This window comes from Diceros bicornis, chromosome 6 (genome assembly GCF_020826845.1).
Source record: "Diceros bicornis minor isolate mBicDic1 chromosome 6, mDicBic1.mat.cur, whole genome shotgun sequence".
Taxonomy (NCBI): domain Eukaryota; kingdom Metazoa; phylum Chordata; class Mammalia; order Perissodactyla; family Rhinocerotidae; genus Diceros; species Diceros bicornis.
Window position 1 is genome coordinate 57,979,143 of NC_080745.1, and position 27,494 is coordinate 58,006,636.

Genomic DNA, 27,494 nt, shown 5'->3' on the forward strand with positions numbered 1-27,494 from the left:
GGAAATTCTGAGTATGCCTGGGTCAAAGAAATACATGATCATCAGCCACCATTCAGAATTCACCAAGCTCCAACAAAACTGCTTCACTTGAGCTCAGAAAATGAAAACTGCAATAAGGCAGAAATTTGTAGAAACACAAACAATGAAAGTTAGTTTCCCCATAGACATTTCCAAAACAGATAATTACATTAATTATTTTCAAAAGTCCTTCAAGCCAAGGGTAATACACGTGTTTGGAGTGAAAACACTCAACAGTAATGGTGTTGCCTCCATACCACCTCCATCTGCAAATACCACTGCTCATTCTCCTCTCAAGAGATGTCCAGTCCTGGTGAGGGCTTGCCTGACAAGGCATAGTATCCTCCTACTCGCACAGAGCCAGTGATATGACCCTTCCAAGGTAAACAAGCACCACCCGCTCATCTCATGTCTGTTCCTCTCAATTCAACAGCTTCTTAATCTACTATGGGCATAACTATCTCAATGCACCTCTACCCCACTGCCTTTTTATATGTATAAATATATTTCTAATCCTCTCCTACAGTGCATGACCAATCCCACCTTAACCCTTCCTGGCTCACTCCCACTCCCCTTCTACTGATGTGCCAGTGGCAGAGGCTCTCCAGAAGTTGACCATTTACCTCTCAGACATCTGACCCTGACAAATTGGGTTCAGTCTTTCTAATCTCACACTATTTCAAAGAGATTTAGAGAAGTTATTTCAGCTTCCTTATTATTTACTCAGATAAAACACTGCACACTCCCATTCTAGTCAGTCCCCGTATCTCCCTCATAACACACAGCCTCTCCACACTGTTTAAATTAAGACCAGAGCTAACAAAAGTTCCCTACTCTTTTTCCCCACCTACTGTTTCCTACTGTTTTCCCCACCTCTATAGCTACCCTATCCAGTTCTGTTAACTGTTATTATAAAAATTTGGTAATGGCCCCAGAATTTGAAAATTACTGTGGCACTTACATACTTGCTAAAATCTTTGCTTCTTCTGCATCAATTATTCTACTATGACTCAATATCCCCATTCTTGAGTAACTCTCTCTTCTGCTTTACACACTGTCGTCTCCCCCTTATAGGTGGCCAAGTCCCAGCATCATTCCTTTGCAGTCAATTATAAATCCTGTTCTAGAAGTCAGCATTCTTTCAACAGATGTTACCATGTAGATAAGCTCTAACCTTGCTCTTCTGAATCTTATAGCACTATGTAGAACTAATAGCACCATCCAGTTACATTTGCACAAATTCTTGACCTTACCAAATGCTTTCACATTCATTTTCCTCTTATCTGAGCCTCTCAACATCCCAGAGAGGAAGCATTACTCTTCCCATTTTATAGATGAGGAAACCAAGATTCAGCAAGGATTAGGTAACTTATCCAGAGTCAAGCAGATATTTACATGCTAGAGTCAAGACTCAAACTGGGAACTTCTACATCTGACCCCAACTCTTTCCCCACGCACATTTCTGAGAATAAACCTAGCTGCCAAGCAAGCCCCACATCTCTTGTGTAAGTCTTACAGGGGATGCTGCATGTCCTGTGATAGATACTTGTTTTGGTCCCTTGCTCCACATCACTGTTTTTATTCTATTTCCTACTCCTAGCACCAAGTCTTGACACACAAACTCATCCCCCTCCCAACTTCCCACAGATCCTTACTTCTGCCATGTTAACCAAGTTCTTTTCTTCTGCTCTGAACATAGTCTTGCCTCTTTTCCACTGATACTCGTACTGTCCTCTCTTATTCAATGACTTACTCACTCACACTCTTTGGCTTAAATCCCACAAACTCTGTATAAGTGTACATTTATTTATGGTTTTGAGTCCACGTTCTCGGTCCTTCCCCTCTCCCACCCTGTTCAAAGCTCTCCATGTTAGAGTGTAAGCTCCTGGCCCAAAAGGCTCTATTTAGCCAGCTGTGGGTACCACCCAGCACAATGCCTTGCATTCAAAGTCATATAAACATTGACGATTATGATCTTTAAAAAAAAAAAAAAATTACTCTTGTCCTTGATCTGAAATAATGACAGAAACCAGCTGCCAAACCACTAAGAGCATTATTTACTTCAATTTAGAGTTTCTGAATAGGAATTAGCTTAAAAGAGCTGTAAAGTGAAAGACAAGGGCACATTTGTTTACACGTGGTCTCAAAGGTATAAAACGAAATACTGAGTAATTTGTTATCAGCTTCCCATCAACAACAGTCCAGCTCTACTGCATAGCAAGGTCACCTTGGGTAAGAGGATCCTAGTTACCAGCATTCTCATTACGAAAAAGAGGCGATCAGCTATTCCAATTGCACATGTCATCTGGAAAAGCAACAGCTAGCTGCGTATTACTTACCGGTTTATCCTTGATGGTGGGGCTCGACACACACAGGTACAGTTTCCCGTCTTCTTCTAGGCAGGCATCTATCAAAGCTTGTACTGAGCTCTCTTCCTGGAACAGCAGAAAGGCATAGCCTTGGGGAGAACAAAAACAAAAGGGTGGGGAGAGGAATCAGTAAATTAAACTCAAAGTACCAGTTCAAAATTTATCTATTGTTTCACTTTGGCAAATTCTCACTAAAATCTAAGAACTTGAAGTGGGACACAGGGAAGTAACAGTCGCTGAGACCTCATGTGCCAGACATTGTATTAGAAGCTCATAGACATTACCTTGCTTAATTCTCATAATTACTCAGGGAAGCAGGTTCAGAACATCTCTATGGAATTTCCACTAAACACATCTGGTCATCTTTAATGAGAGCAGGCAGACTCACCACTGGCCTGAGCCACAACTACTGGCCACAAAACAAGTATCACCTGCCCTCCAACTTCCACCAAGCTTTAGGCTTGACACATGCTACAACATGGATTCACCTTGAAAATATTATGGTAAGCAAAAGAAGCCAGTCACAAAATACTACATATTCTATGATTCCATTTACATGGAATGTCCAGAATAGGCAAATCTAGGGACAAAAAATAGATTAGCGGTTGCCTAGGGCTGAGGGACTGGAGGGAATAGGTACAGGGTTTCTTTTTGGGATGATGAAAATTTTCTAAAATTGATTGTGGTGATGGTTGCATAACTCTGTGAACACACTGAAAACCACTGAACTGTACGTTTTAAATGGGTGAACTATATGGTATGTGAATTATATCTCAACAAAGGTTGTCCAAAAGAAAAAAGCCCAACAATAGGCTAGTGTATTTTACATGTTACCTCTGATGATGAAGCTGTTTCTCCAAGGATACTCTCCTGTCTCATAGCAGAGTACACGATCTACAAACATGGACACTAGCTGTAGGATTTCCAGGGACACAGCCAGCTTTGTTCAGTTCAAAATCAGTAGGATTTACTGAGTAACTGTTACAAGTGGGACACAATCTATACATTATGAGAAAACTGAAATGAGTGAGACTAGGTTCCTGCTGTCAAGAGACTTAGGTGGTATGGGGCCTGCCCAGTGGGGTAGCGGTTAAGTTCACGCGCTCCACTTCGGCAGCCTGGAGTTCACCGGTTTGGATCCTGGGCGCGGACCTACTCACTGCTCATCAAGTCATGCTGAGGGGGCATCCCACACAGAAGAGCTACAACTCTACAACTATGATATACAACTATGTACTGGGGCTTTGGGGAGAAAAAAGATAAAAGAGGAAGATTGGCAACAAATGTTAGCACAGGGCCACTCTTCCTAAAAAAAAAAAAAAAAAAGAGACTTATGTGGTAGAAAAAACAGACATTTAGACAATTAACTACTCGTTACAAAGCTGAGGGAGATAAGTGGGGACAAAAATGCCACAGGAGCCCAGGAGCAAGGACTGTGAAGTGAGAGAATCGGCAAAGACTTCAAAGAGGACAGTAGATGTTCAAGGGGCCAAATCTGGCACTTGCTGCCTCACTGGTATTCATGAATGACAGCTGAGCAAAGGCCCATCATGAGCTAGTGTAAGCGTGAGTATTCAACTATTCAACCTTTCTACAACCCCTCCAGGTTTGCTAAGTCTCTCAGCTGTCACCTCCACTCCGAGTCCTGGTACTGACCTCAGAGGAAACCATCAGCAATACGTTCTCCTCTGGTGCGTTGATTGCGTGCCAGAAAGATATAAGTGGTGGAGAAGAATAAGAACCCCCATATTCAGAAGATTCTCACACACTAAACAAAGATGTTAATCGACTGGCCTAGAAGCAAAGCTCTCTGGAGTTCTGGCCAGCACATAATGACAATGGCAGTGGATAATAAATAATGGGTACTCTTTTTTTATCCTTTTTCTCAACTCCTCATCTACTACGGAGCATCTAAGCAAACAGAGCAGGAAAAAGATAAACCACTACCCAGCACACCAAGAGTGACCATGCAACACGCAAAAGCCAACACACAGGGGAAAGCACCAAGCCCACAGGAGTGGGTATGCAGCCCCAAGAGGGAGGCTGCCTACGTGGTAGGACCCAGAGCTGTTTTCTGGGCTTTGCTCCCAGGCTAGACGGGTCAGAAGATTCAGCCTGTGGCCAGGCAAGAAAAATAAAACCTAATTGCAAAACCAGAAAAGATAATACATCATTGCTTCATATTCTCTTTTAGAAACAGTATCAAACTATCACCAAGCCCCAAGGAATCTATTAAAAGTAGTGTTTTCTTTTAATGTGAGAACATTAATTCCACTTGCCAAAGAGAATATTAGAGATGAGTGGGTTAAAAAATGCAAATATCACAAAGAGGCAGTCTCAGCACGTCCTCTCACACCTCCTGCCTCACCAGGTTAAATCCTGGTACAGATCTTCCACAAAGGTCCTAAGAGGCATACTGGATATCTTGTTCTTGGAGAGGACCCCGTCTGTGTACACTATGCACAGGCACATAAAAAGGCCTGCGGATGGGGCACGCTCAGTGAGCTGGGGCTTTCTCCAGCTCCTTGCCTCTGGAAGGCCAGCAGGCTGACTGCACCCTTCCTGCACATCGCTGCCCACCCTCTACAACCTTCTGCATCAAATCCCACACTGGGTTCAATTTGGGCATCAGAGGAAAGGGAGGGAGTCTCCACATAGCAGCTGAGTAGCTACCACAAAAGCACGCAGATTTTCACTCAGCCTGTCTCACAGCCATAAATGTTAACATTGTCAGTAGACAGAGTAAAAACTGGGAGTCACAAGTAAAAGCCTGTTACAAATATTATTACCAAGAAAAATACCTACAAACAACTTCTTTTCCTTTCCCAGGGAATGGCCCATAATATTTTACTAGGTTCTTCAGGATGGCTCTTTAGAACAAATAATCTTTTATAACAACAACTCTCTGATCAGCAAGCTGCCACTTTCAGTAATGGCAATATTCTCTTAGCACTACAGATAAGGGGTGTGACTCAAGTCCAACAATTTCCTTCAACCCTACTTCCTATCTTGGGCCTTCCAACCAAAACAAAATCACCAGAAACATGCAAAATCACCCACAAAAACAACTTGATGATACCTTCACCTACTAAAATACCTTCTGATACCTCAAGGTCAACCAAACTCAGATGACAACAGAAATCAGAGGATTAAAAAAAAAATCAGGAAGGAAGAAGCCTTCAAACACATTTCTCTTTTGATCTTCAGAAATTTAAGGCCAAAGTAAACAAAGTGGGAAAAGATCCCTTCAAGAATAACAAGATCTGGGCCGGGCCCATGGCTTAGCGGTTAAGTGTGCGCGCTCCGCTGCTGGCAGCCTGGGTTTGGATCCCGGGCGTGCACCAACGCACCGTTTCTCCGGCCATGCTGAGGCTGCGTCCCACATACAGCAACTAGAAGCATGTGCAGCTATGACATACAACAATCTACTGGGGCTTTGGGGGAATAAATAAATAAAATAAAATAAAATAAAATAAAATAAAAAGAATAACAAGATCAATGTGAGATGGAAATTAAATCAATGATTTACTAAAAGGGAAATTCCACATGATACTGTGAAAAGAGATCTAGACTAGGAATCAGAAGGTCTGGATTTGGGTCAAAGTTCTAACATTTACTAGCTGTGTGGTAATAACAGCCAATAGCTAACAATAACTGAGCATCCACTATGTACCAGGCACTGTTCTAAGTGCCTTATATGTAACAACTCGTTTCATCTTCACACATACCCTGTGAGGTAGGCACTATTTTCAAGTCTTACAGTTAAAGAAATTGCACAGAGTGAATAAGTAACTTGTCTGAGCTCACCCAGTAAGTAGAATCACGAACTTGAATATTAACTTAAAGTTTCTGAGTCTTAGCTCTTTTCTCTGTAAAATGAAGAAACTTAAGTATTTGTCCCGATTGTCTTACAGAGATGTAGATTGTGAGACAATATATGTAAAGGTGCTTCGTAAACTAGGATACTGTGTGTCAATTTTTCTCTTACTGCATTTTCAGTTATTTATGTGATATGTAAAATTTAGTTGTGTTTTGCATATGGTCTCATTATAAAAATTAGAGTTCAGATTAATGATATACACTTTCTACTTCGCATTTGCAAGCATTTGATGAATAAAGGGTAATAATCTAGATACTAAAGAAAAATCTTAAAGTTATTTGAATGACAGGCTGAATATTACTGTAAACAAACAATAAACTGACTGAATATTTGTTTTCATATATCATTAGCCATTTCCACCAGGAGAGAGAATTATCAGATATGGTATTACATGCTGATTTTAATACATTCTTTAAATAAAAACCTATCATACCTACAAATTGAGCTCCTCAAACTGTCACTATGATGGCAGGGTCTTAGTTTGAAAGGTATATAGAAAAAACTTGGCCAAAAAATTATGAACTCCCTCTGTTCTCCCTGCCCTCTGAGCCAGTAAGAGATAACAGGATTATAAAACTCCTTAAGTTTCAGAAATGGTGACCTTGTTTCCCAAGTACCTGAGGAATGTGTGGGGGCTTCAGAGATGTGGCGAGCTGTGAGAAGCCCTCAACTCAGAGCAAGTCTGTACGTGGAAATATGGGATCTTGGCAGGGGAGCAATAGGAACTCTTGGCCCTGTCACCATCACAACCCTGGGTTATGGGAAGAATGGATGGCAGGAAATTGCTTGCTTTCCCAGTGGTGCCAAATAGGTTGGGGGAAGGACGGTAGAACAGTGAGGGATTTTTGGACAAGCCTGAACTGACCAACGCACTTCTCTAGGGTAAGGAGGAACAGGAAGGTATGGGGGAGGACTTAACTAGGATAATTCCATTTCATTTGGCCAGGTTTTTGAAGGGTAAATTTAATTAAAAGATTTTTTTTCTCTTAATGCCTGAAAACACATTAAGTATAACAACCTCCAAAATGTTCTTGGCTACCTTCCAAAAACAAAGCTTCCTGAGCTCTTAAATACATATTTTCACATTATAATTTTTATACTTGATATCTAGTACAAATATCACCACCAACTTCACCACCACAAACACCAGTTACTAACTGCTTACAATGTGTCAGGTACTTTGCTAATAATAAACATTTTACATCTATTAGCTCTTTTCACCCTCAAAGTAATTCTACGAAGTAAATACAGTTATTATTACTACCATTTTACAGATGAGAAAACTGAAGCTCTTGAAAGGTAAGGGACACCTGAGATTAAAACCTAGAGATTAATTTGGAATTAAAACCTAGCTCAGCTTCCAGAGCCCTCATTCTTTAACCTTTAATTTATACTATCTCACCTAAAAATGGTGAGATAAAATTTTCAATATCACTAGCAAATAAGGACTTGCCTATTTATTATTTACTGTGATCATTTGACAATGTTTCAGTAGCACGAAGTGGTCACCTATGTTTTAGTGTTTAAGGGCAATGTACATATATTTGCTCTAAAGCCCACAAAAACCATATTAAGAAGAGTTGATGAGTTTCAAAATAATCAAGAGAAGTCTAGATTTAGTTTTATTAAGGTCAAGCAAATTTTCAAATTTGGTAAAGACGCCTATTGGTTTTCAATGTATTTTTAAGCTATATATTTAGAATGAAGGCTCTTAAGGGAGTTACAGAGCAGATCTCACTAAATTAAATAAGATTTTAATAAAATGAATATCACCATCACAGTAATAATCTACTTAAGCAAGAATCGTCAATGGATTCTAAAACCATTGGGTGAATTTGGGGAGGGAATACAAGATATTCATACAATCTTAAAGCATCACTTCACAGATTAACAGTATTTCCAAAGGGAAAGAAAGGTACTTTTACAACAGAGGAATCTGGCAGACAACACCTTAACCAAATGATCAAACTTAACATCACCAACAATAGGGCAAACTGACATCATGGGCCTCCTGCATTGTGTCCTTCTCAGTGCAGCACATCAGCTATGTGGTCTTCCTGCTAATAGTGTTTCTCCTGAATCTCATTATAAGGAAACAACCAGATAATTCCAAATTAAGTGATATTCTATAAAACATCTGGCATGAACCCTTTAAATGATACAAAAGACAAAAAATCTAGGAAAAACCTGTCTGAATCAAAGGAGAGTAAAGAGATATAAATGTAAAGCTAGACTTTGACTGGATCTTGGATTAAAAAAAAACAGCCCTAAAGGACATTACTAGAACAATCTGGATATTTCTTATTCTCAGGAGACATGCTGAAGCATTTAGAAGAGAGGGGTCTTGATAGCTACAATTTACTCTCAAATGATTCATCAAAAATATATATGTATGTATACACATACAGACAGAAAAAAAGAGAGAAAGTAAATGTGGCAAAATGCTAACAACTGGTGAATCTAGAACAAAGCTATACAGGTATTCACTGAACTATTCTTATAAGTTTTTTATAGGTTTGAAATTTTTCAAAATAAAAATTTGTGAAAGAAAAAATTAAAAAGCACAAGGTCTTTCTGGAGAATAGGGTAATATACTCTCCCATTCTCTAAAGAGGTATGTGGTCTTTTGAAAGACCCAATAGTTCTCAAAATCAACTAATGCTCTTAGTGATTTATGTTTCAAGTATCAACTATAATCAGAAACAATTCCAGCTTGTAGGGCTGTGCCCTGAACTACCACTGCATTCATAAAACAGTGGCTTGACCAAGGGATGGCTGGTTTCTGATTAAGTGCGATCAGCCCCTGGAGGAAGGATCCTGGTCTAGACAGAGAGAGAGACCTCTCCTCGCACAGAATCCAGGCTCCCTCATTTCCTGTGACCTTCCTAAAGAAACCTGAAGGACACCTCTCCAGCCAGAGCTCCCTGAATTCAGACTTTTTTTAGCACAGGAAGTCTGTTCCAAACATTCTCTCTGACCTTGGCTTTCAGGTCAGAGGACTTACCTGGTATGCTTCAGGAGTCTTTGTCCTTGGATTCAATTTAATAGAACCAAAAATATTTAGGAGGTACAAGTTATGATGCTAGGCACTGAAGCTACAAAGATGAATAAAAAAACCTCAACCTGTAAATAAATGACTAAGAAACAACATGAAAAGTGTTATGTTGGGGGTATGTCCTACAGAACACTGGTGAAAGACAAATGGAGCAGAGGTGTCCAAACATCAAGGAAAGCCACAGAGCAAAGGCCATATCTGAGCTGGAGGATAATTACTTTTCTAGGAAGTAAGAGCACAGGCCAAGGCATGGAAGGGTCAAATGGTCAGCTCATTTGGAAAATAGTGAATGAGTAGAGTTCATTAGTTAGAATATAGGATTGGGGGCGGTGGGTGAGAAGAGATGAAGAGCTCATCAACCCCCTGCCTGCTGCCTGGAGAATACTGTAGGTCTCTGAACTGGATTCGTTATTCATTTTCCTCTTGACTGAGAACATCTGATCTCTAAGATTTACTGAATACTGACTATATGCCCTAGGCACTTCAGGGGAATGCTGACATAAGCAAGTCCTTGTTCTCAAGGAATTTATAAGCTAGTACAAGAAGGTCCTGAAGAATAAGTACATAGAGAACTCTAATCTAGGAACAATGCATTAAGGATCCTAAGAAGTATTTCTTTTTTTTGCTGAGGAAGATTTGCCCTGAGCTAACATCTGTGCCAATACTCCTCTATTTTGTATGTGGGTCACTGCCACAGCATGGCTGACGACGAGTGGTGCAGGTCCACACCCAGGATCCAAACCCACGAACTCGGGCTGCCAAAGCGGAGTGTGCCGAACTTAACCACTAGGCCACAGGGCTGGCCCCCAAGAAGTATTTCTTAAAATGTATTTTTAAAAGTTGGACTCCAGAAAAGGAAGACAGATCTTTCAGTGAAGAAGTTATGGATAAAGAAATCAGGGAAGACTTTCGGTAGGTGGTGGCATAGGAGCCAGACCTTAATGGTATGACATAGGTGAAAAAAATGGAGAAGGACATTCGAAGGGAAGGAATTAGCATAAATTAAGATGTAGAGATGGCTCTGCAGGTACTGCCCAAGTCCATAGATTCCTAAACATTCCCCTTGCATTCAGAACCAAACATATTTCTTTGACTATATTTAGGGCTGAAGGCTCAGACATTTTGGTTCTAGCCTGTTTTATGTTTTCTGTTACACTAGTAACTGTTTCTTTGTCGGCTTGTTGCTTGGAAGGCAGGGGTTGGGGAAGGTGGGAATGGATTAGAAAACAAGTCTGAAGGGTGGAACCACCTCAGAGTTGAAAATTAGCAATCTACTTTCTGTGTTCTTAGTAATGTCCTGCAGTCCAGGGCAGAGACCTGGGGCATTTGGGATTAAAGTATGCTCTGTTTACATAACCACACATTTCCTATGCAAAGAGATCCTTGTGCAGTCTGCCAATCTGTCAGTCTAGTCACAGTCAGTTCCAACACGCACTTGACCAAGAAAATGGAGACCAGACTGGAGGTGTGGGAGGGAACCGGTCAAACTAGTTGGGCAGTTTTATTGTTCCTAAGCATTACATTTTCATCAGGGGGAAGGACACTAATATTATGTAACACCTATTAAGCCTAAGTACTATGTTGATGTGTATGTGCAATGTCTCACATGATTCTTTTAATAACCCAATGGGTAGTATTAACTCAGATGAGTAAACTGAGGTTCAGAGACTAAATAACTTGCTCAATGTGATATAGCTTGTAACTGCTGGTGCCCACGTCTGAGTCCACAAATACCTAGCTCTTGCCCCACTGCTTGTTGCTCTCCCTCATTCAACATCAGACACCTGGCAAAGTCTACATTTTAACCCAGCAGATGCTTCTAAAGATGAAGCTTTAGTCTGGCCCTGCTTGTATACTGCCTGAACTTTGACAAGCTAATTTCTCCTCCTCTTTACAATTTAATACTCCCCTGAGGAGTTCTTAATGCTGCTGCCAATGGGTTTTCTCTGTGCCACCATTTCCCCTTCTCAAGACTAAGGCTATCCCTTCTATGTTGAAAGATAACCCAAGTCTTTGCTCTCAGCTTTCAAAATTTTTCACCAGATCCTCTCAGCTTCCCATTCCAAACTCTTTCAACTGACATATCCTCTCTTGGTCTCACTTGCTTATAGCCTTAGCTCTGTCCAACCCCAGTCAGCAAGTCCTGTCCCAAGCTACACCTTCTTCTAAAACATTCTCTCTGCTTCAGCCCGCCACACTTGCACCTTCCATTTCAGTTCCTGAAATCTACTCTCTTCCAGAGAAAGTTCTCATCAGGGGTGGCTTTGGCTTCTCTGAACTAAACAAGCATCTCTCCTACCCAGCACCTCTGCCTGGACACAGCACAACAGGTATTGCTGTGACAGCGTACAAGATGTCTCTGTTATTTATGTGGCTGCTCAGGCCTTGTCTTGTACTTTCTTACGGCCTACTGCTTTCTCCATAGTCCCTCAAACTATAAATGCTTTGAAATCAAAGACTTACAATTCATCTTCAATACAATGCTGAAGAGATAGGTGTTTAATAAAACAGTTTAAACTAAGGGTGTGCTAAGCTTTTAAAAGCAACCATAAAATACTGCTCCATCTGTCAAAACAGCACAAAACAAAACAAAAAGCCCACTCTTGCTGCTGTGCAATGCAGTTTCCGTGTTTTTACAAGAAAATCCTTCCTGAGAATGAAAACTTCAATAGATTAAATATTAAAATACAGGATTCACTAAAGAGTATGAGTACTATAAGGCAGGACCTGTATTTAAAAAAAAAAAAAAAAAGGCAAACTATTACTCAAAAGCTTACGAACTGCAAAAGGTTAAGTACAGGCTAAAACTCTTTAGCTTCCCAACTTGATCAGTTTATGTAACTCAGAAGGTGGAAAAACTTGGAATCTGGGCCTAAAACAACATTGACTTATTTCCATTCAAGTTATGCTACAAGGGAAAAAAAATGTGAAGTTTGAAAACTTTCCTTTCCAAAGCAAGATTTAGACAAACTGAAGGAAAAAGAAATAGATGCCATGAATCCAGCCCACTGCAGCTTCACAATGACCTATTTTTGTCCATTTAAAGTAGAGCCCTTTTTCCTGTTCTTCAAACAGTTTCTTCTTAACTGGTCGGCTCAAAGTCAATCTGAATCCCATGTGGCCTGGCTTATGCCAGGTTCATAAACCATGTTAGTATTGTATAAACTTCCACAACTGCATGACCTTGGTCACAAGGACCAGTAGTCAAGCCAGCCTGGCCAGTGCAGAGGAAATACACAATCATCAGTAGAACAGTCACACTTTTGTACAGATTTTACTCAAGGTGGGTGGGCATCATCACAGTGCAAGACATGGGTCACTCTTGCATAACTCTGCATGCCTGTTACTGTTCCCGTTCCCCTGGCTGTGCACCTGAACCCTGTGGCCCTGGACTGCCAGAGCTGAAGCTGGCTAACTCAGTGGGCTGAGGATGACAGCCTCCTCCATTCCACTGCCAGCATCACTGACTTCTGAACACAGTTTCAGAGCCACGTGGCCAATCTCCTGTCTCACATCTGCAGCTGGCTTCTTTCCTTGCCTTTGGCCCAGAGGTGTCTGCCAACAGTGGTAGTGCAGCTGTGCTCACTGCCCAGGAGATGCCAACTCCTTTCCCTGGCCCCAGCCCCACCACAAGAGGTGAGACTATTGGCAATATCAGGAGCTACTGCTTAGCACAGAACCAGGCGTAGAAGGCTCAGGATGGGGAGACATTTTTTTGTAGCTCCAGTGACAGCAACTTTGGACATAGGCTATTTGCCCAGGAGGCAAGGACGGAGGTTTTGCTAAACATATCTAATATCAGCATAAAAGCTTGTTATGCCCAGCTTATCTTTCTACCTGCCACATTCACAGCCCCACGCCCAAGGAAACAGAACTAAGCTGTTTCTTTATTAAGCAGTCAAGGATCCTAAGGCCACTATCATTAGGATGCCCTGTGTCACAGCTAGGTCTTAAAAAATGAACTGGGCCAATCAGATTCCCTCTCTCTGGAATTCAACTAGAAATATAAAAACATTGCCACGAGAAGCACAGAGAGGAGCACACATGCAGAGAAGAGCTGAGTCGTGATAATGGTGGAACATTACAATGAAGAATTAATAGCTCCCCCTGGTCAAATCCCAGCAGCCTACCACCCCTAAGCATAGTCTCCATGATACCTGGTTCTATCACAGCTCCTACTTTGGGGCTTTTCTTGTCACTCATAACCACATCCCCAATTTGAGGTAGGACAAGAGAACTGATCCTTGCAGTCAAAGAATTCAACTACAAAGTCATGCACTCATGTCCAGAAATGGTATGGCATCACCCACGAGGCAGAATCCCACGGTTAAGCTACAACTGAAGGGCACCTCAGACCTACAGCCTCAGCCTAAATCAGGTCTTAGAAATATCCCAGCTATGTGAGTATGACCAACAGAATAGAAGAATTCAGGAAAAAGCCAAGGACTGCTTTCATTTTTAAATAGCTGTGAAAGTGTACCATGGGTCATACAGCTTAAGTTGCTAATTTTTATATAAAATTCAGCCTTGTAAATAACAGCATAATTTATCAGATTATATACTTGAAACCTAACTTTCTTTCCCACAAATGACACATATTAGCAAAACAAATAAAAACTACTTTCTTTATAACTCACCAGGTAAAACAGTATAAATGATTGGTCTGCCAGGTCCTAGTCTATGTAACAAAAACTGTGTACTGTTAGGAAAAGACACTTCACCTCTTAGAATCTCAGTTTACAATAAAGGTTGTATTAAAATAAGATGATCTTTAAGGAACTTTCCAGCTCTAAAATTTGACAGACTCTACTCTCTGAGCAAGTAAAGAATTCATCATTTGCAGAGAAAATTCATTCACTTAACAAATATCTAAGGGCCAGCCATTGAGGCAGGTATCCAACACAGTGGATATACAGCAGTGAGAAAAACATAAAAAATACCCAACTCGCATAAAATGTACATACCAATCTAGAAAACAGACAGAAAAACACATATAATTTTTTCAGGTTGTGGTAAGCACTTTGAAGAAAAATAAAATGAGAGTAAAAAAAATAAAATGAAGGTAAGAGGGACAGACAGCAGGAGGGTAGAAGGGCTGCTATTTTAGATAAAGAAGTCAGAAAAGGGACATTTAAAGGGACATTTGAGCAGAGGTCTGCCTAAGGGATGAGATGAGCAGTCCATTCAGAAATCTGGGGGAAGATGGTTGCAGACAAAAGGAAGTACTAAGGCCATGACAGGCCTTAGCTGACCTCAAGTAATAGCAAAGAAGTCAATATGCCCAGAGTGGGTGAGAGAGGATGATAGGAGACAATGTCAAAGAACACTCAAGATTCAACAGATGAGACAGGAGAGGAAAAGGTTTAAATATTTCAAGTACATGATTCATACCAACTTGGTTCCTGGCTTCTGCAGGGGTCTATTATATTCCAAACACACAGGCAAAAAGGTAAGTCCACAACTGCAATGTACCATTTATCTGACTTGGAACTAAGCGAAAAATGTGCTGCAGATGTCCAAATTAGCATAAACTTCCTAAAGAAAATTGCTTTGGGAAGCCATGTGATATCAAATCCGGAGTCATTAAGATTTTCATTTCTTTTAACTCTGGTTAAGCTTCTGCAAATTTACCCCAAAGAAAGTAATATGAAAGAAAAAGCCATATACAAGGATATATTAACAGAAGCATTATTTATAAAAGCCTAAATGATCAACAAGCAAGTAAATTACGGTGTAACGATAGGTTAAGCAGCCTCTTGAAAAATATGAAAATTATGTAGAAACATGGTGGGGGGGAGGAGAATAGAAAATTATATCTCTGCTATTATTACAACCCCACAAAAAAAGATATATATGAATAAAGATTGGAAAGAAACAAAAATGATGACAGTTGGTTCTGCTGGGGAGGCAGGATTATTCTTACTGCTTATAAAATAACACTTGTTCAATGCAAATCAGATTGCTTTGTTCTGGTTTTACTACTTTATTACAATATTAAGGCCTAGAATTACAATAGATAGATACAATAGATAACAATAGAAATTATTGTGATCCTGTACTTGACAAGAGGGGCACACTCATCTCTATTCCATGAAGGTCTTCTCAATAACCCTGCAATATCTGATGGTACTGACTATTCTTTCTTGAAGCTTCTTTCCTTAGCCTCCATAGCCACAGACACATTCCCAGGCCTTCACTCACCCACATCTCGACTTCCATATCCTCTTCTCCCTTCTGATTCCTAACAAAAGTTACTTCTTATCTGTTTTTCATTTTCTTCTCCCTTCTCTCTATAAACATGACTCTTGAGAGATGTGTACCTTCAACCCCAGTCTCTTTTCCAAAACTCCCTAACCACAAACCCATCACCCATTAGGAATTTCCTCTCAGACCAGATGGGAAGACATAGCAAACTTTACACGTCTTGAATCAAATCATCACTACACCAAACTGCTTTTCTCTCAGTTGACTCCTCTACATTCAATAGTGCCATGATTCTCAATCAGTGGAAGGAATCTTAGCACAACCCTGCCATCAAATCTACCACCATCATGATCTACTCTATCACTAAGTACCACTGGTCCCTTTCTCTTCCCATTCTAGTAATATCTAAGTCTAATCTTAGGTCTTCGTGGTCCTTATTATTTCTATGAGCTTGATTACAGAAAATTCCTAAATAGTTTTTCTGACCCTGGCTAAAAAACTAAAATCAAATAAAAAAACTCAACCTCTCTGTTGCTAAAAAAAAAAAAAAGAAGCAGCAGCAGCCTTCAATATCTGGGTACTGTGAAAGTATTCCACGTGCATTTCTCATTTAATCCTCATAACAAACCAGAAGTAGACACGATTATTATTTCCATTTTGTAGATTAAAAAAAAAATAGAGATTTAGGAAGATTAATAATTAGTCAAAGGATACAGAGATGGCAAGTAGTGGAACAGGCATCCAACCCAGGCAGCTTCCTCCAGAGCCTATATTCTTGATCACCGTTACTTGGCCCAAGTCCTAGGCCTGTCAGTCAGGCTACAACATAACCCTGCCTTAATTAAAGCCTGCTGCCTACCTCTGGGCCATTCTTATTCCCAAATGAGAATAGAATAGTGCAATATTTAAGAATCTTGAGCTCTGAGGTCAACCCGTTTAGGCTCAAATCCGAGTCCTACCATTTAACACACGACTGGACAAATTACCTTTTTCTAAACTCGTTTCTTCCTCTATAAAATGGGAATACTAAAGGTGCCTACCTCGTGGAGTTGGGAAGATTAAAAGCGATTAACCACAGAAAATAGTAACCCACTGCCCAGCTCAGAGCAAGCCCTCAGTAAATGTCAGCTATCCTAATTCCAGCCCCCTGCAATTTCTGCCTATTCTTTTCCCGCCTAGCTTTGAAGATCAAGGTCTTGTACAGTCTACAGTAATCTGTTCCCCGCTCTGGATGCCTGGAATATTTTTTGCTCACTTGTCATTAACCATAAGTTGATCTGTACTTTAATAAAAATAACAACATCATTCGTAATACCCACTATATGCAGGGACTGTTTTAAGCACTCCACATGGATTTACTCATTTTAATCCTTATCACAACTTTATGACGTAGGTACTATTATTATCCTTCTTTTGCAGGTGATGAAACTAAGGCACAGAAAGCTTAAACAGCATGCCTAAGGTCATACAACTAATAGGTGGGGGAGCCCAAAAAGTCTAGTTCCAGAATCCATGGTCTTAATGTTTCACATCTGTGTTTTCCTGTCTCCTCTAGGAAACTGCAGCCTTCTCAAAAACAAGAATGGCGTCTTCTTTAGATTCTCAACGAGGCCAAATACAGACTCTTCCAGAGACTGACATGCAACAAATATTTGATGGAGTGATATTCCCAACGCCGCATGATCATTTGCACCAAGACCTAAGCCCTCTGTTTGCATTACTCTGTTCTCTCACCACCCCTTTTCTTTCCTTTTTTTTTTTTAAAGATTTTTTTATTTATCTTTTTTCCCCCCAAAGCCCCAGTAGATAGTTGTATGTCATAGCTGCACACCCTTCCAGTTGCTGTATGTGGGACGCGGCCTCAGCATGGCCGGAGAAGCGGTACGTCGGTGCACGCCCGGGATCCGAACCCCGGGCCGCCAGCAGCGGAGCGTGCACACTTAACCGCTAAGCCACGGGGCCAGCCCTCACCACCCCTTTTCAATAACAACTTTAAATTACGTGCACCCAAGCTACTATAAACATCATAATACCGGTTAGTATTCTGTATGAATGTGGGATTTGGTTCATATCCTAACATCTGGGAGCACCTCTCTTTCCAGCACTCACAATTTTAACTCTACTATTCCAAAACTAAAAAGCAAGCGAATGCAATCTCAGGAAACTTTTCTTCAATATTTTGACTACAGTTGCATTCCTTTTCATCATCAAGAACTAAATGAAGAAAACACAAAGCAAGACTTTGCTTCAATTTTATCAACAGCTATTTGAAAGCATTTTAAACTGATATTTCTACTCAACCCAACTCCATTCTTCTTCCACTCCAAAGACAAACAACACACAAATGCCTTCACGTCCACTCTCTCTGGGGTACTAGATCAATTCAGGGAAGAAAAAAAAATCCTACTTCTTCAAGACTCTTTCGTTTGCATCATTTTCTCCCCCTCATAACATTCCAATCATACTTCCTTCATTTCTTCAAAGGTACTAAAGCCCTTTCATACTCAGTCTTTCACATATGGTACTCCCCTGCTTGGAACTTGCTTCCCTATACTTTCCCACTAAGTCTTCAATTTTTAGGTCTGCTTAACTACCATTTTCTCAGAGAAGCTCTCTCTATATCTCCAATCTAAATTGATGTCCTCTTTTTAGAGTCTCTCATTCTTTTTAGAGTCTCATTCTCTATTTATCCTTTACAGAATTATCACAGTTTGCAATTGTGTTTATTTTTGTGACTATCTAATTTCTTCTCTCCCCTACAGGACTATAAGTTCATAAAGTCTGAGACCAAATCACAAAGACACACATTCTGACTTCCTGCCTTCCCACACCTTCCATGTTCTCAGTGGTGCTCTGGAGAACAAGCAATTATTTGCTTGTGGGCCATAGACAAATTGATCCAGGGAACTCTGCATATCCTCAAATGGTTGATCAAATGCCTCAGTGGCCTTTGTCCTGAAGAGATCCCCAGTCTCCATCACCTCCCACTCTGCTGGCCCAACAACATTTAAGGGGACAATTGATGTGCCTGGCCACTGTTTCTCTATGTTGACTTTAAGCTCTCCACAGTTCACTGAAATGGTCATGGTTTTATGAACCCTACTCCACATTTGCACAGGTAAACCTGCTGGGTGGATGAATCGTTCTGTTTATTTCATTAGGCATATACTTTCTGAGAAAAAGGCCGAAGGGTTCAATGGGGGATGGTTCATATTTTCCTGTCTATTTACATATAAGCCTAAAACATACAGCCAAACAAACTGTACCTGATGGTCAACCTGAGATGACCTAAAGAAAAGTACAATCAGCAAGAAGGGCATTACCAAGAAGGCACAGACTTGAATTAAAACCTAAGGAATTTATGGGGCTGGCCCCATGGCTTAGCAGTTGAGAGCGCGCACTCAGCTACTGGCGGCCCGGGTTCGGATCCCAGGCGCGCACCGACGCATCGCTTCTCCGGCCATGCTGAGGCCGTGTACCACATACAGCAACTAGAAGGATGTGCAGCTATGACATACAACTATCTACTGGGGCTTTGAGGGAAAAAAGGAGGAGGATTGGCAATAGATGTTAGCTCAGAGCCGGTCTTCCTCAGCAAAGAGAGGAGGATTAGCATGGATGTTAGCTCAGGGCTGATCTTCCTCACAAACACACAAAAAAAACCTAAGGAATTTAAGGAAAAGCAGAAAAAATACAAGGAGGCATTATTAAGAAGTCACAAAACAATTTGGGGTGAATTACTTAGATGTTCCCGACATTCAAAGCAATGGGCATGGATTCTCAAAGTTACTTCAATCTTGGAATAACATCAAATTTCTTTTGGTCCTCCCAAAATAGGTCAACCTTCAGACTTTAGCTGAGAGAAAAACACAACAGGGGCCAACAGTATAATAATTATTTCTCCTCCCTGACCCCAATCACCAGAAAGGCAATCTGCTCTCTGAGGATGTAAACCTGAGGACCAGAATCAGGAGATTTAGATTCTCTTCTTGGTCTGGCTCTCACTGGTCCATCTCAACACTTGACCTCAGCTGTAAAATAAGGGCATTACCTCTAATATTTTATGGTTATATATTATAATGCTGTTATATAGGAGTGGTACCAAAATGTATGAGTTCATAGAGGTGCTAAACTCTGTATTGCTCAGACCAACCCAAATGTTCTCTGTTCAATTCTCAGTAACAAATTTAAGTAGGATATTGTAACCATGACATATATACAGAAAAAGAAGACAAGAAGAATGATGATTAGAAACCATAAGACACAAGGTATGACTTACAGAAGTAAAAATGTTTAGCTTAGAAAAGAGAAGATTTAAAGAGAAACTGATAGTCCTTTAAGTACCAAGAGACAGATGTCACAATGATGACTTATTCTGTTTTACATTATAGGACACAACTGACCAATAGGTAAAGATTGTAGCAAAGCATTTGACTCAATAGAAGAACAAAATTTAAGAATTAGGTCTGCAAATATATAGACTCCCTCTGAAATAAACTGCCTCCTTTGTTATTTGATGTCTCAGAACTGAATGAGCAGTTTTCTGGGCTTATTTTAGAGCAGGAGTCAACAAACTTTCTGAAAAGGGATTTGAGGGCCACACATAGTCTCTGTTACATACTCTTCTTGTGTGTATGTTTTTACAACCCTTAAAAATATAAAAACTATCCTTAGCTTGCAGGCTATACAAAAACAGGTAGTATGTTGGCCCCTGTCCAATAGAAATATGAGTCACGTATGTAATTTAAAATTTTCCAATATCTACATTTTAAAAGGTAAAAAGAAACAGGTGAAGTTAACTTTAACATATTTCATTTAATCCAACATATTCCAAAAATTATCATTTTAACATGTAAACAGAATTATTGAGATCTTTTACCTTTTTTTTAAACTAAGTCTTTGAAATCCAATGTATATTTTACACTTACAGCCTATCTCAGTTCAAATTAGTCTCATTTAAGTGCTCATTAGCTACATGTGGCTAGTGGCTATCATACTAGACAGAGTAGTTTCAGAGAAATTTGTGCATTCTATTGAAAAACAGAAGAGATGACCTTTTAATCAATATTTATTTCTAATGATTCAAATCAATGAGAAAAAAATGGAATAGGCAATAAATGACCTTTGGAATGACTGGCATGCAACCAGGAAAAATAAAGCTGGATCCTTTCTTGTGTCTTACTCCAAAATAAATTGCAGACAGAAATGAGTAGTCAACGTAAAACAGTAAAATAAATTCAAATGGCCAGTAAAGAGGGAAAAAAACGCCAAAAAAGGATGTTATTTTAACCATCAGATTGCCAAAAAATGAAAAAGAGTCATTTCTCCAGACCTCAATAAAACTGAGTTTTGTAAATCAGGTACTATTGGTGGGAACATAAATGTGTATGATCTTCCTTAAGGGCAGCTTGGCATCCTGTATAAGTATGTACTTCACTTTGGGAAGTTCACCCTAAGAGATAATTATAAAAGGGCAAAAAGATGAAGGCACAAGGATATTCACTGAAGCATGATCCATGAGACCAAACAGCTAAAAGCAACTTAAATGGACTAATTAAACAAAATAAGGTCATTAATGATAATGTAGAAAGATATTGACATGGCTAGGGGGAAAATGCAAGTTTTGTATAACACATATAGTGTGATCCCATTTATGTAAAATATAAACTTTCATATAAATGTATATATTCATAAAGAGATATCAGAAGGATATTTAATAAAATGTATACAGTGATCATTTCTTTTTTTTTTTTGGTGAGGAAGATTGCCCCTGAGCCAATCTTCCTCTATTTTGTATGTGGGACACCGCCATAGCATAGTTTGATGAGTGGTGTGTAGGTCCGTGCCCGGGATCCAAACCCACCAACCCCGGGCCACTGAAGTGGAGCATGTGAACTTAACCACTACGCCACTGGGCCAACCTCGATCATTTCTGGTAGAGGTAGATTTGGGATAATTTTCTTTGGACATGACCATATACATATGTCTATCTTAGTTTTTATTTTTTACAATGATCATCTGACACCTTTTATCCCAGAATCATTTTTTTTTTATAATTTTATTTATTGATTTATTTTTCCCCCAAAGCCCCAGGACATAGTTGTATGTCATAGTTGCACATTCTTCTAGTTGCTGTATGTGGGACGCGGCCTCATGGCCGGAGAAGCAGTGCGTCTGTGCGCGCCCGGGATCCGAACCTGGGCCGCCTGCATCGGAGCGCACGCACTTAACTGCTAAGCCACGGGGCCGGCCCCCAGAATCATTTTTACAACCTTCTTGACATGATGATTTTTTTCAATTGGCACTCAGAAATATCTTTTATACATGTCATTTTACAGAGTGTGCTACATGCACCACAGTGTCATGAACACATTCGTTCATTGAAACAACACTGTCTTGATTCACTTGTGCCACTAGTACTCTCAGGAACATCTTTTTATACATGTGACTTTACAGGGGCGTATTACATGCAGCACAGTGTGGTGAAATAACACTAGCTGATTCAACAAATTATTAGCACTCTTAGAAACATGTTTTAAACACGAGTCTTTACACAGTGCCATACATGCACCACAAAGTGGTGAAGACATTCCTTCACTGAAATAATCAGCATGAAGATTTTTATCTTTTCTGATTAATCTAAAACTTATTTTTTAACTTTAAAAATTCTTGGAAAGAATTAACAGAAGAATGTTAAAAGTAAACAGCCCTCTAGTTAGTAACTTATTTTCATAGGTTATAAAGAGAGTGGGAAGTATAGGTGACAGACAAACCAATTAAACCAGACATAAAAGGAAGCCACTTGCCTTTCCCAGGTTAAGCTATAATTTGATCCCTGTACAAAGTACAGGAAGGACAAGTATTTTGACTCCATCTTCTTGCAGTGAGTAATGTTACAAAATAATATATATCAAAAAACATTTCTTTAGAGATAAAAGACACCCTTGAAATATATCTACAGAACATAAAACAAGAAGAAAATTTCCTTTTTAACTCAAAACACTCTTCTATATAAATCTAGAAACATACTCAGAGTTAATATCATCAGACAACTTCCCTAGATTCCCCAGAAACAACAAACTATGAACAAAGTAACATATTTTCATGGCTTTATAAATTATCAAAGAAGTCTACCAAAAATAAGGGAAGCAAGCTCATGTGAAGAGTCCTTTACTAGTTTGCCCTCTACCCCTTAACAGGCCAAGTCACTTAAGATACAGATATGGATAAAGGTAATTTCATACAACATCATTCTTCTGCCACTAGGTTTTCCAAGTTTGGGGTTTATAAGATCTATAAAACCACAAGGCTATGGGATACAAATAAAACTTAACTATAGGGGCCAGCTCGGTGGCGAAGCGGTTAAGTTCACACGCTCTGCTTTGGCGGCCCGGGGTTCGCAGGTTCGGATCCTGGGTGCAGACCTATGCACCGCTTATCAAGCCATGCTGTGGCAGGTATCCCACATATAAAGTAGAGGAAGATGGGCACGGATGTTAGCCCAGGGCAAACCTTCCTCAGCAAAAAGAGGAGGATTGGCAACGGATGCTAGCTCAGGGCTAATCTTCCTCACCAAAAAAAAACCCGACTCTAAATAATCTTTTCCTCTTCCATCACTGACATTCCTCTAAACCCTAGATCTTTTCTCTCAAATAATGTAAAGTTAGCACCAGGTTCATTCACAACAGACACACAGGACCTCACTGTCAATAAAATAGATGCCACGAAACAATCAGCGTGCTCCTGGGGGAATAGTCTCCAGGTGGAAACAGTAAGATACAAAAAGATGATCAACATTAAAATGTTTTCTTAATTGAGAGAAAAAAAGTCAACAGCTATTTCAAGAGTTAAAAGACTGCCTTTTATTGAATCGTCACGCTAGGAGCAACAGGCAGGCACCAGAGACATTTAATGTGCATTACCTTTAGGAGGAAAATATGACTTGCTTTCAGCTTTGTGAGGCCAGTCTACGACGAGAGGTCCAAACCTGCGAAAGCTGGCAGTGATCTCATCTACAAAACAAAGAAGGAATCTTAGTAAAAGAGAAATAAATATTGCAAACAGAATAGAATAAAACATGTCTTTTTATTTAAAAAATGTTTTGAGAGCTATTTTCTAAAGCATACTTACAGAAGTCAAACCTACTAAGCGAAATACCATTGTTTGGGGAGTACATTTGGTTATTCACTTTCAATCATGCAGAATGTGTTTCTAACTATACTTCATTTCCCTTCACTGCCAATAAATTTGATATAAAGAATTTGGAAGAAAAAATGTGACACTAGCTAAGGTGACCTCTCTGCCAAGGAAAAAGGAGACTCTAAAAATAGGAATGTTCTGTTTTTAGAAAAAAGGCAAAAGTATACAAAATATTTAAAATATGCTTTCATTCATATGAAAAAAATCTCTAAGATCTCTAAGATTATTAATCTTAGATTATTATTATTAATCTAAGTTTATTAATCTCCAAGATTATTTTAGAAATAGATATGATTCTTTTGGTGAGAAGGGGTAATAAGTAGGTAATTCTATTTGGTGATTAGAAAAAGTTAAAAGCCAATGGTCTCTTTCTCTCACACATACCTACTACACATGCTATACAGAAAATATTTCAAAAGTTATAGCTCAATAAATTTATCTTTTGCTTCTGACTTTTGACTTAAAGCAAAAGGTTATAACTTAGCTCCTCCTCAAGTTTAAGTTGCCATTCCCTCAGCCATGATCAAAACTTTGTCTTAAAGAAAAATCCAATTGATAGATGAGATTAACACTAGTACAAGAATAGTTTGAAGGAAAATGAGTCTCCAGCTATGTACAACTTTAAAGCAGTTAAGTCTAAAATAAAACTATTTTTAGAGACTATTCTTCTCTCATCATGAAAAAAAGAAAGTTACAATAAATTAGAGAAATGTCATAGCTAGAATAATGCTGGCAAAACAATTCTGCTTTAACAATTTTTTTTTTTTCAGATTGGCCCTGCACTAACATCTGTTGCCAATCTTCCTCTTTTTTCTTTTTTCTCCCCAAAGTCCCAGTACATAGTTGTGTATCATAGTTGTAGAGTTGTAGCTCTTCTATATGGGACACCGCCTCAGCATGGCTTGATGAGCAGTGAGTAGGTCCACGCCCAGGATCTGAACCAGTGAACCCCGGGCTGCCAAAGCGGAATGCACAAACTCAACTGCTACGCCACCGGGCCGGCCCCTGCTTTAACAATTATTCTTAGTAGATACAAAGCCTACTAGAACTAGAGATGTTGTTTTTTCCCTTAAATTAACTTTGTCACAGTTTTATTTCATTTGTCCATTCAACAAATATTTATTGACAACCTACTATGTGCTGACTGACTGGCTTTAGGCATAAGTGAAAATTCACTTTTGGACTGGCAGTATCTCAAATATACATCAAGAAAAATTCTAATTAGTCTTCATTCTTTTAAAGGCAAGGGGGGCTTTTCATTAATAGGTATCTATATTAAAATATTAGATAGTATGTGTGACGGACATGAGCAAAAGCTCTGGAATCAGACTGATTTTGAGTTCCAACTGCACCATTAGCTACATAACCGGGACAAATTGTTTCTGTCTGATCCTCACTTTCCTCGTCTATAAGATGGAGTTGGTAAGATATGCCTTACCAACTATGGGTATGGATAGCTATTGGGATTAAATGAGATAATGTAATGTGAAGCACTTAGTACAATACTAGGCTTAAAGTAAGAGTTTCATAAACAGTACCTCTCACTATTATTTTAAAATTTATCCCCAAATTAATAACTAGGAAATGGGAAGCTGTTGGGAGACTGCTAAGTATGAACATGTATGAACAGGCGACCTGAAGTGCACAACCCATTACTTCCTCACCTATCAAATATTCTCATCTGCACACTAAGATATGAATGTCCTACAGCTGCCTTGGAGAGGAGAGGCAGATCACACAAAAAACAAACCTGGCCTTTATAAAGTCATTAATGAACGCGTAGTACCTTCATCGATATCGGGAGGAAGGCCTCCAACAAACACCTTTCTCGAGTAGCGTTCTACTCGTTCCCCATTTTGACAGCGAGTGGGAGAACTTAAGCCAGATGACAAGGACTGATCGCCATGACTGTCATCCAGGAAGGCATCTTCAAAGGGAAAGAGAGAAGACCGACCTGAAACAAATGTGGGAGTTTCTAGTTAAAATTATTTTCCTGGACAACAAATGCTTTATTAGGAGCCAAAGTACAGAATGAAGCATACAAAAAAATGTAGCCTGAGCTGTGACTTTTTCAATAGAATGAGCGACTGCAGATTACCAGGTCTAGACAAATTTATAACGTCATTTTTGTGTAAAAGTATGTATAGCACCGAAAAGACTCGATTGATACTAAGGAAGAAGCATCAAAAATTGCAGCTGTTGTTGCTAAAAATTCACTACATTTTACTCATACAGTCCCTATCATTGCTGCTAAAAGTATTCAGCAGTTATTTTTCCTTTCTCCAGGCATTTCTTAAAATAAACGGAAAAGTAATCTTTATTCACAGATTTTTATTTGCTCTTTACGGTGACCTCAGAAGTTTAGTTCTAAAGATCGGCCCTGATAGCTGAGAGAATATTAAACTGATGACAGAGGCTGATAACTTCTCTGATAGCAAGATTATAGAAGACCAAGTTTTCTCTGCCATTCCAAGCTATTCCAATCTGGGAATAAACATCTGCAATAATAAATGGTGGGACAAGTAAAGGAAAACATATAAATTAAGATGTGGGAGTACAGATGTAGATGTGCTTATGACATCTTTACCCTACTAATCTAGGCCATATTTTATATCACTCTAAAAAATTATTTTCATAGTTAACTCTATAGCCAAATAAAGTTTGTAGAGCAAAGGCACCTGCCCACTCCACACGACTGTAAGATACCAGCAGTTAGTCTGTTAATAAATGTAACACAATGATGCCATCCAGCATTACAAAATAAAATCTAAGTTTAAAAACAAATTTCCTGTTTGAGTCAGTGAGTTCCTGGTAAAACTTTCCGCTAAGTTCCACTCTAAAAAAGAACTGTCTTGAGCACTCTAACTTTTGAAATAAAGAAAAATTCCCCTCCAAAATAAATTCACACACTCTTCCAGAAAAGAATAGTGTCCTCCCCATTTGGTCTATCCTGTCGATATTTCCGAAACCTAGGTTCTGCATCACTACAGCCAACTCTTTAAAACAGAATATAAATAGCCTTAGAAAAATACTGAACATTTATTTCTTTTACAAAAAAAAAGTTACTAATATAACTTTGTTTATTTTATGAACAACCCAGGTGGTGTAAGAAAGGCACTGTTTTGATGTCAGGAGTTAATAAATAAAAGGACCAAAGAATTTTTTGTTTAGCTCTTCCCAGCTGAGCTACAAAGAAACAGAAGAAAATTTGTCACCTCATGTTACCCAGCTTTTTTAGCCTGGCAGGAACAAACAATAGACAGTAAATTCTCGTCCCTTGATGTCTGTTTTGATCACTGTAGGTAAAAGAAACAGATCTGCAGCAACTATAGGCAAAATGAGCTTCCCAAAGACACCCAGAGATGTTCTCCTACGGCCGTCAGGTTTGCTTTTCACATAGTCCACCCTCAGTGAATTATGTGCCTACTCTGTGACAGGCACATGCCCAAATCAGCATTTCCCATGCAGTGCTCCTATTTCCACCTCTTACCCTCACTACGAGCAACATGAGATGCTCAGAAAACAAAAGCTGCTGGGAGGGGAGGGGGAACTTTCCAAACAATTTTGGAAAATACTGCACACCTTATGCCCTTTCCAGAGATTCACAATCCACATTAGAATACAAAAGGCTGGGAAAAGTTCTGCAGTAAACTAACTTAATACAGCATTACATAGATTTAAGATAAAGGAAACTTTAACATACATAACTCAGTGGAAAACACTAGAAGAAATATTTATCCACATTCCAGGAAGACCAAACAAATAAGAT

The 27,494-nt window shown here is 39.4% G+C and overlaps 1 protein-coding gene across 3 annotated transcripts in view; it reads right to left on the reverse strand.

Moving 5' to 3' along the window:
- The window catches only part of CPEB3 (cytoplasmic polyadenylation element binding protein 3), a 178,927-nt gene that overhangs the window by 46,265 nt on the left and 105,168 nt on the right, over window positions 1–27,494 (reverse strand). For all 3 annotated transcript variants that reach the window (XM_058543532.1, XM_058543530.1, XM_058543531.1), the window contains exons 5-7: window positions 25,512–25,679; window positions 23,449–23,538; window positions 2,358–2,476 (exon numbers count right to left, since the gene is read on the reverse strand). In XM_058543532.1, the coding sequence (XP_058399515.1) occupies window positions 2,358–2,476; window positions 23,449–23,538; window positions 25,512–25,679 (377 nt within the window). The remainder of the gene's footprint in view (window positions 1–2,357; window positions 2,477–23,448; window positions 23,539–25,511; window positions 25,680–27,494) is intronic.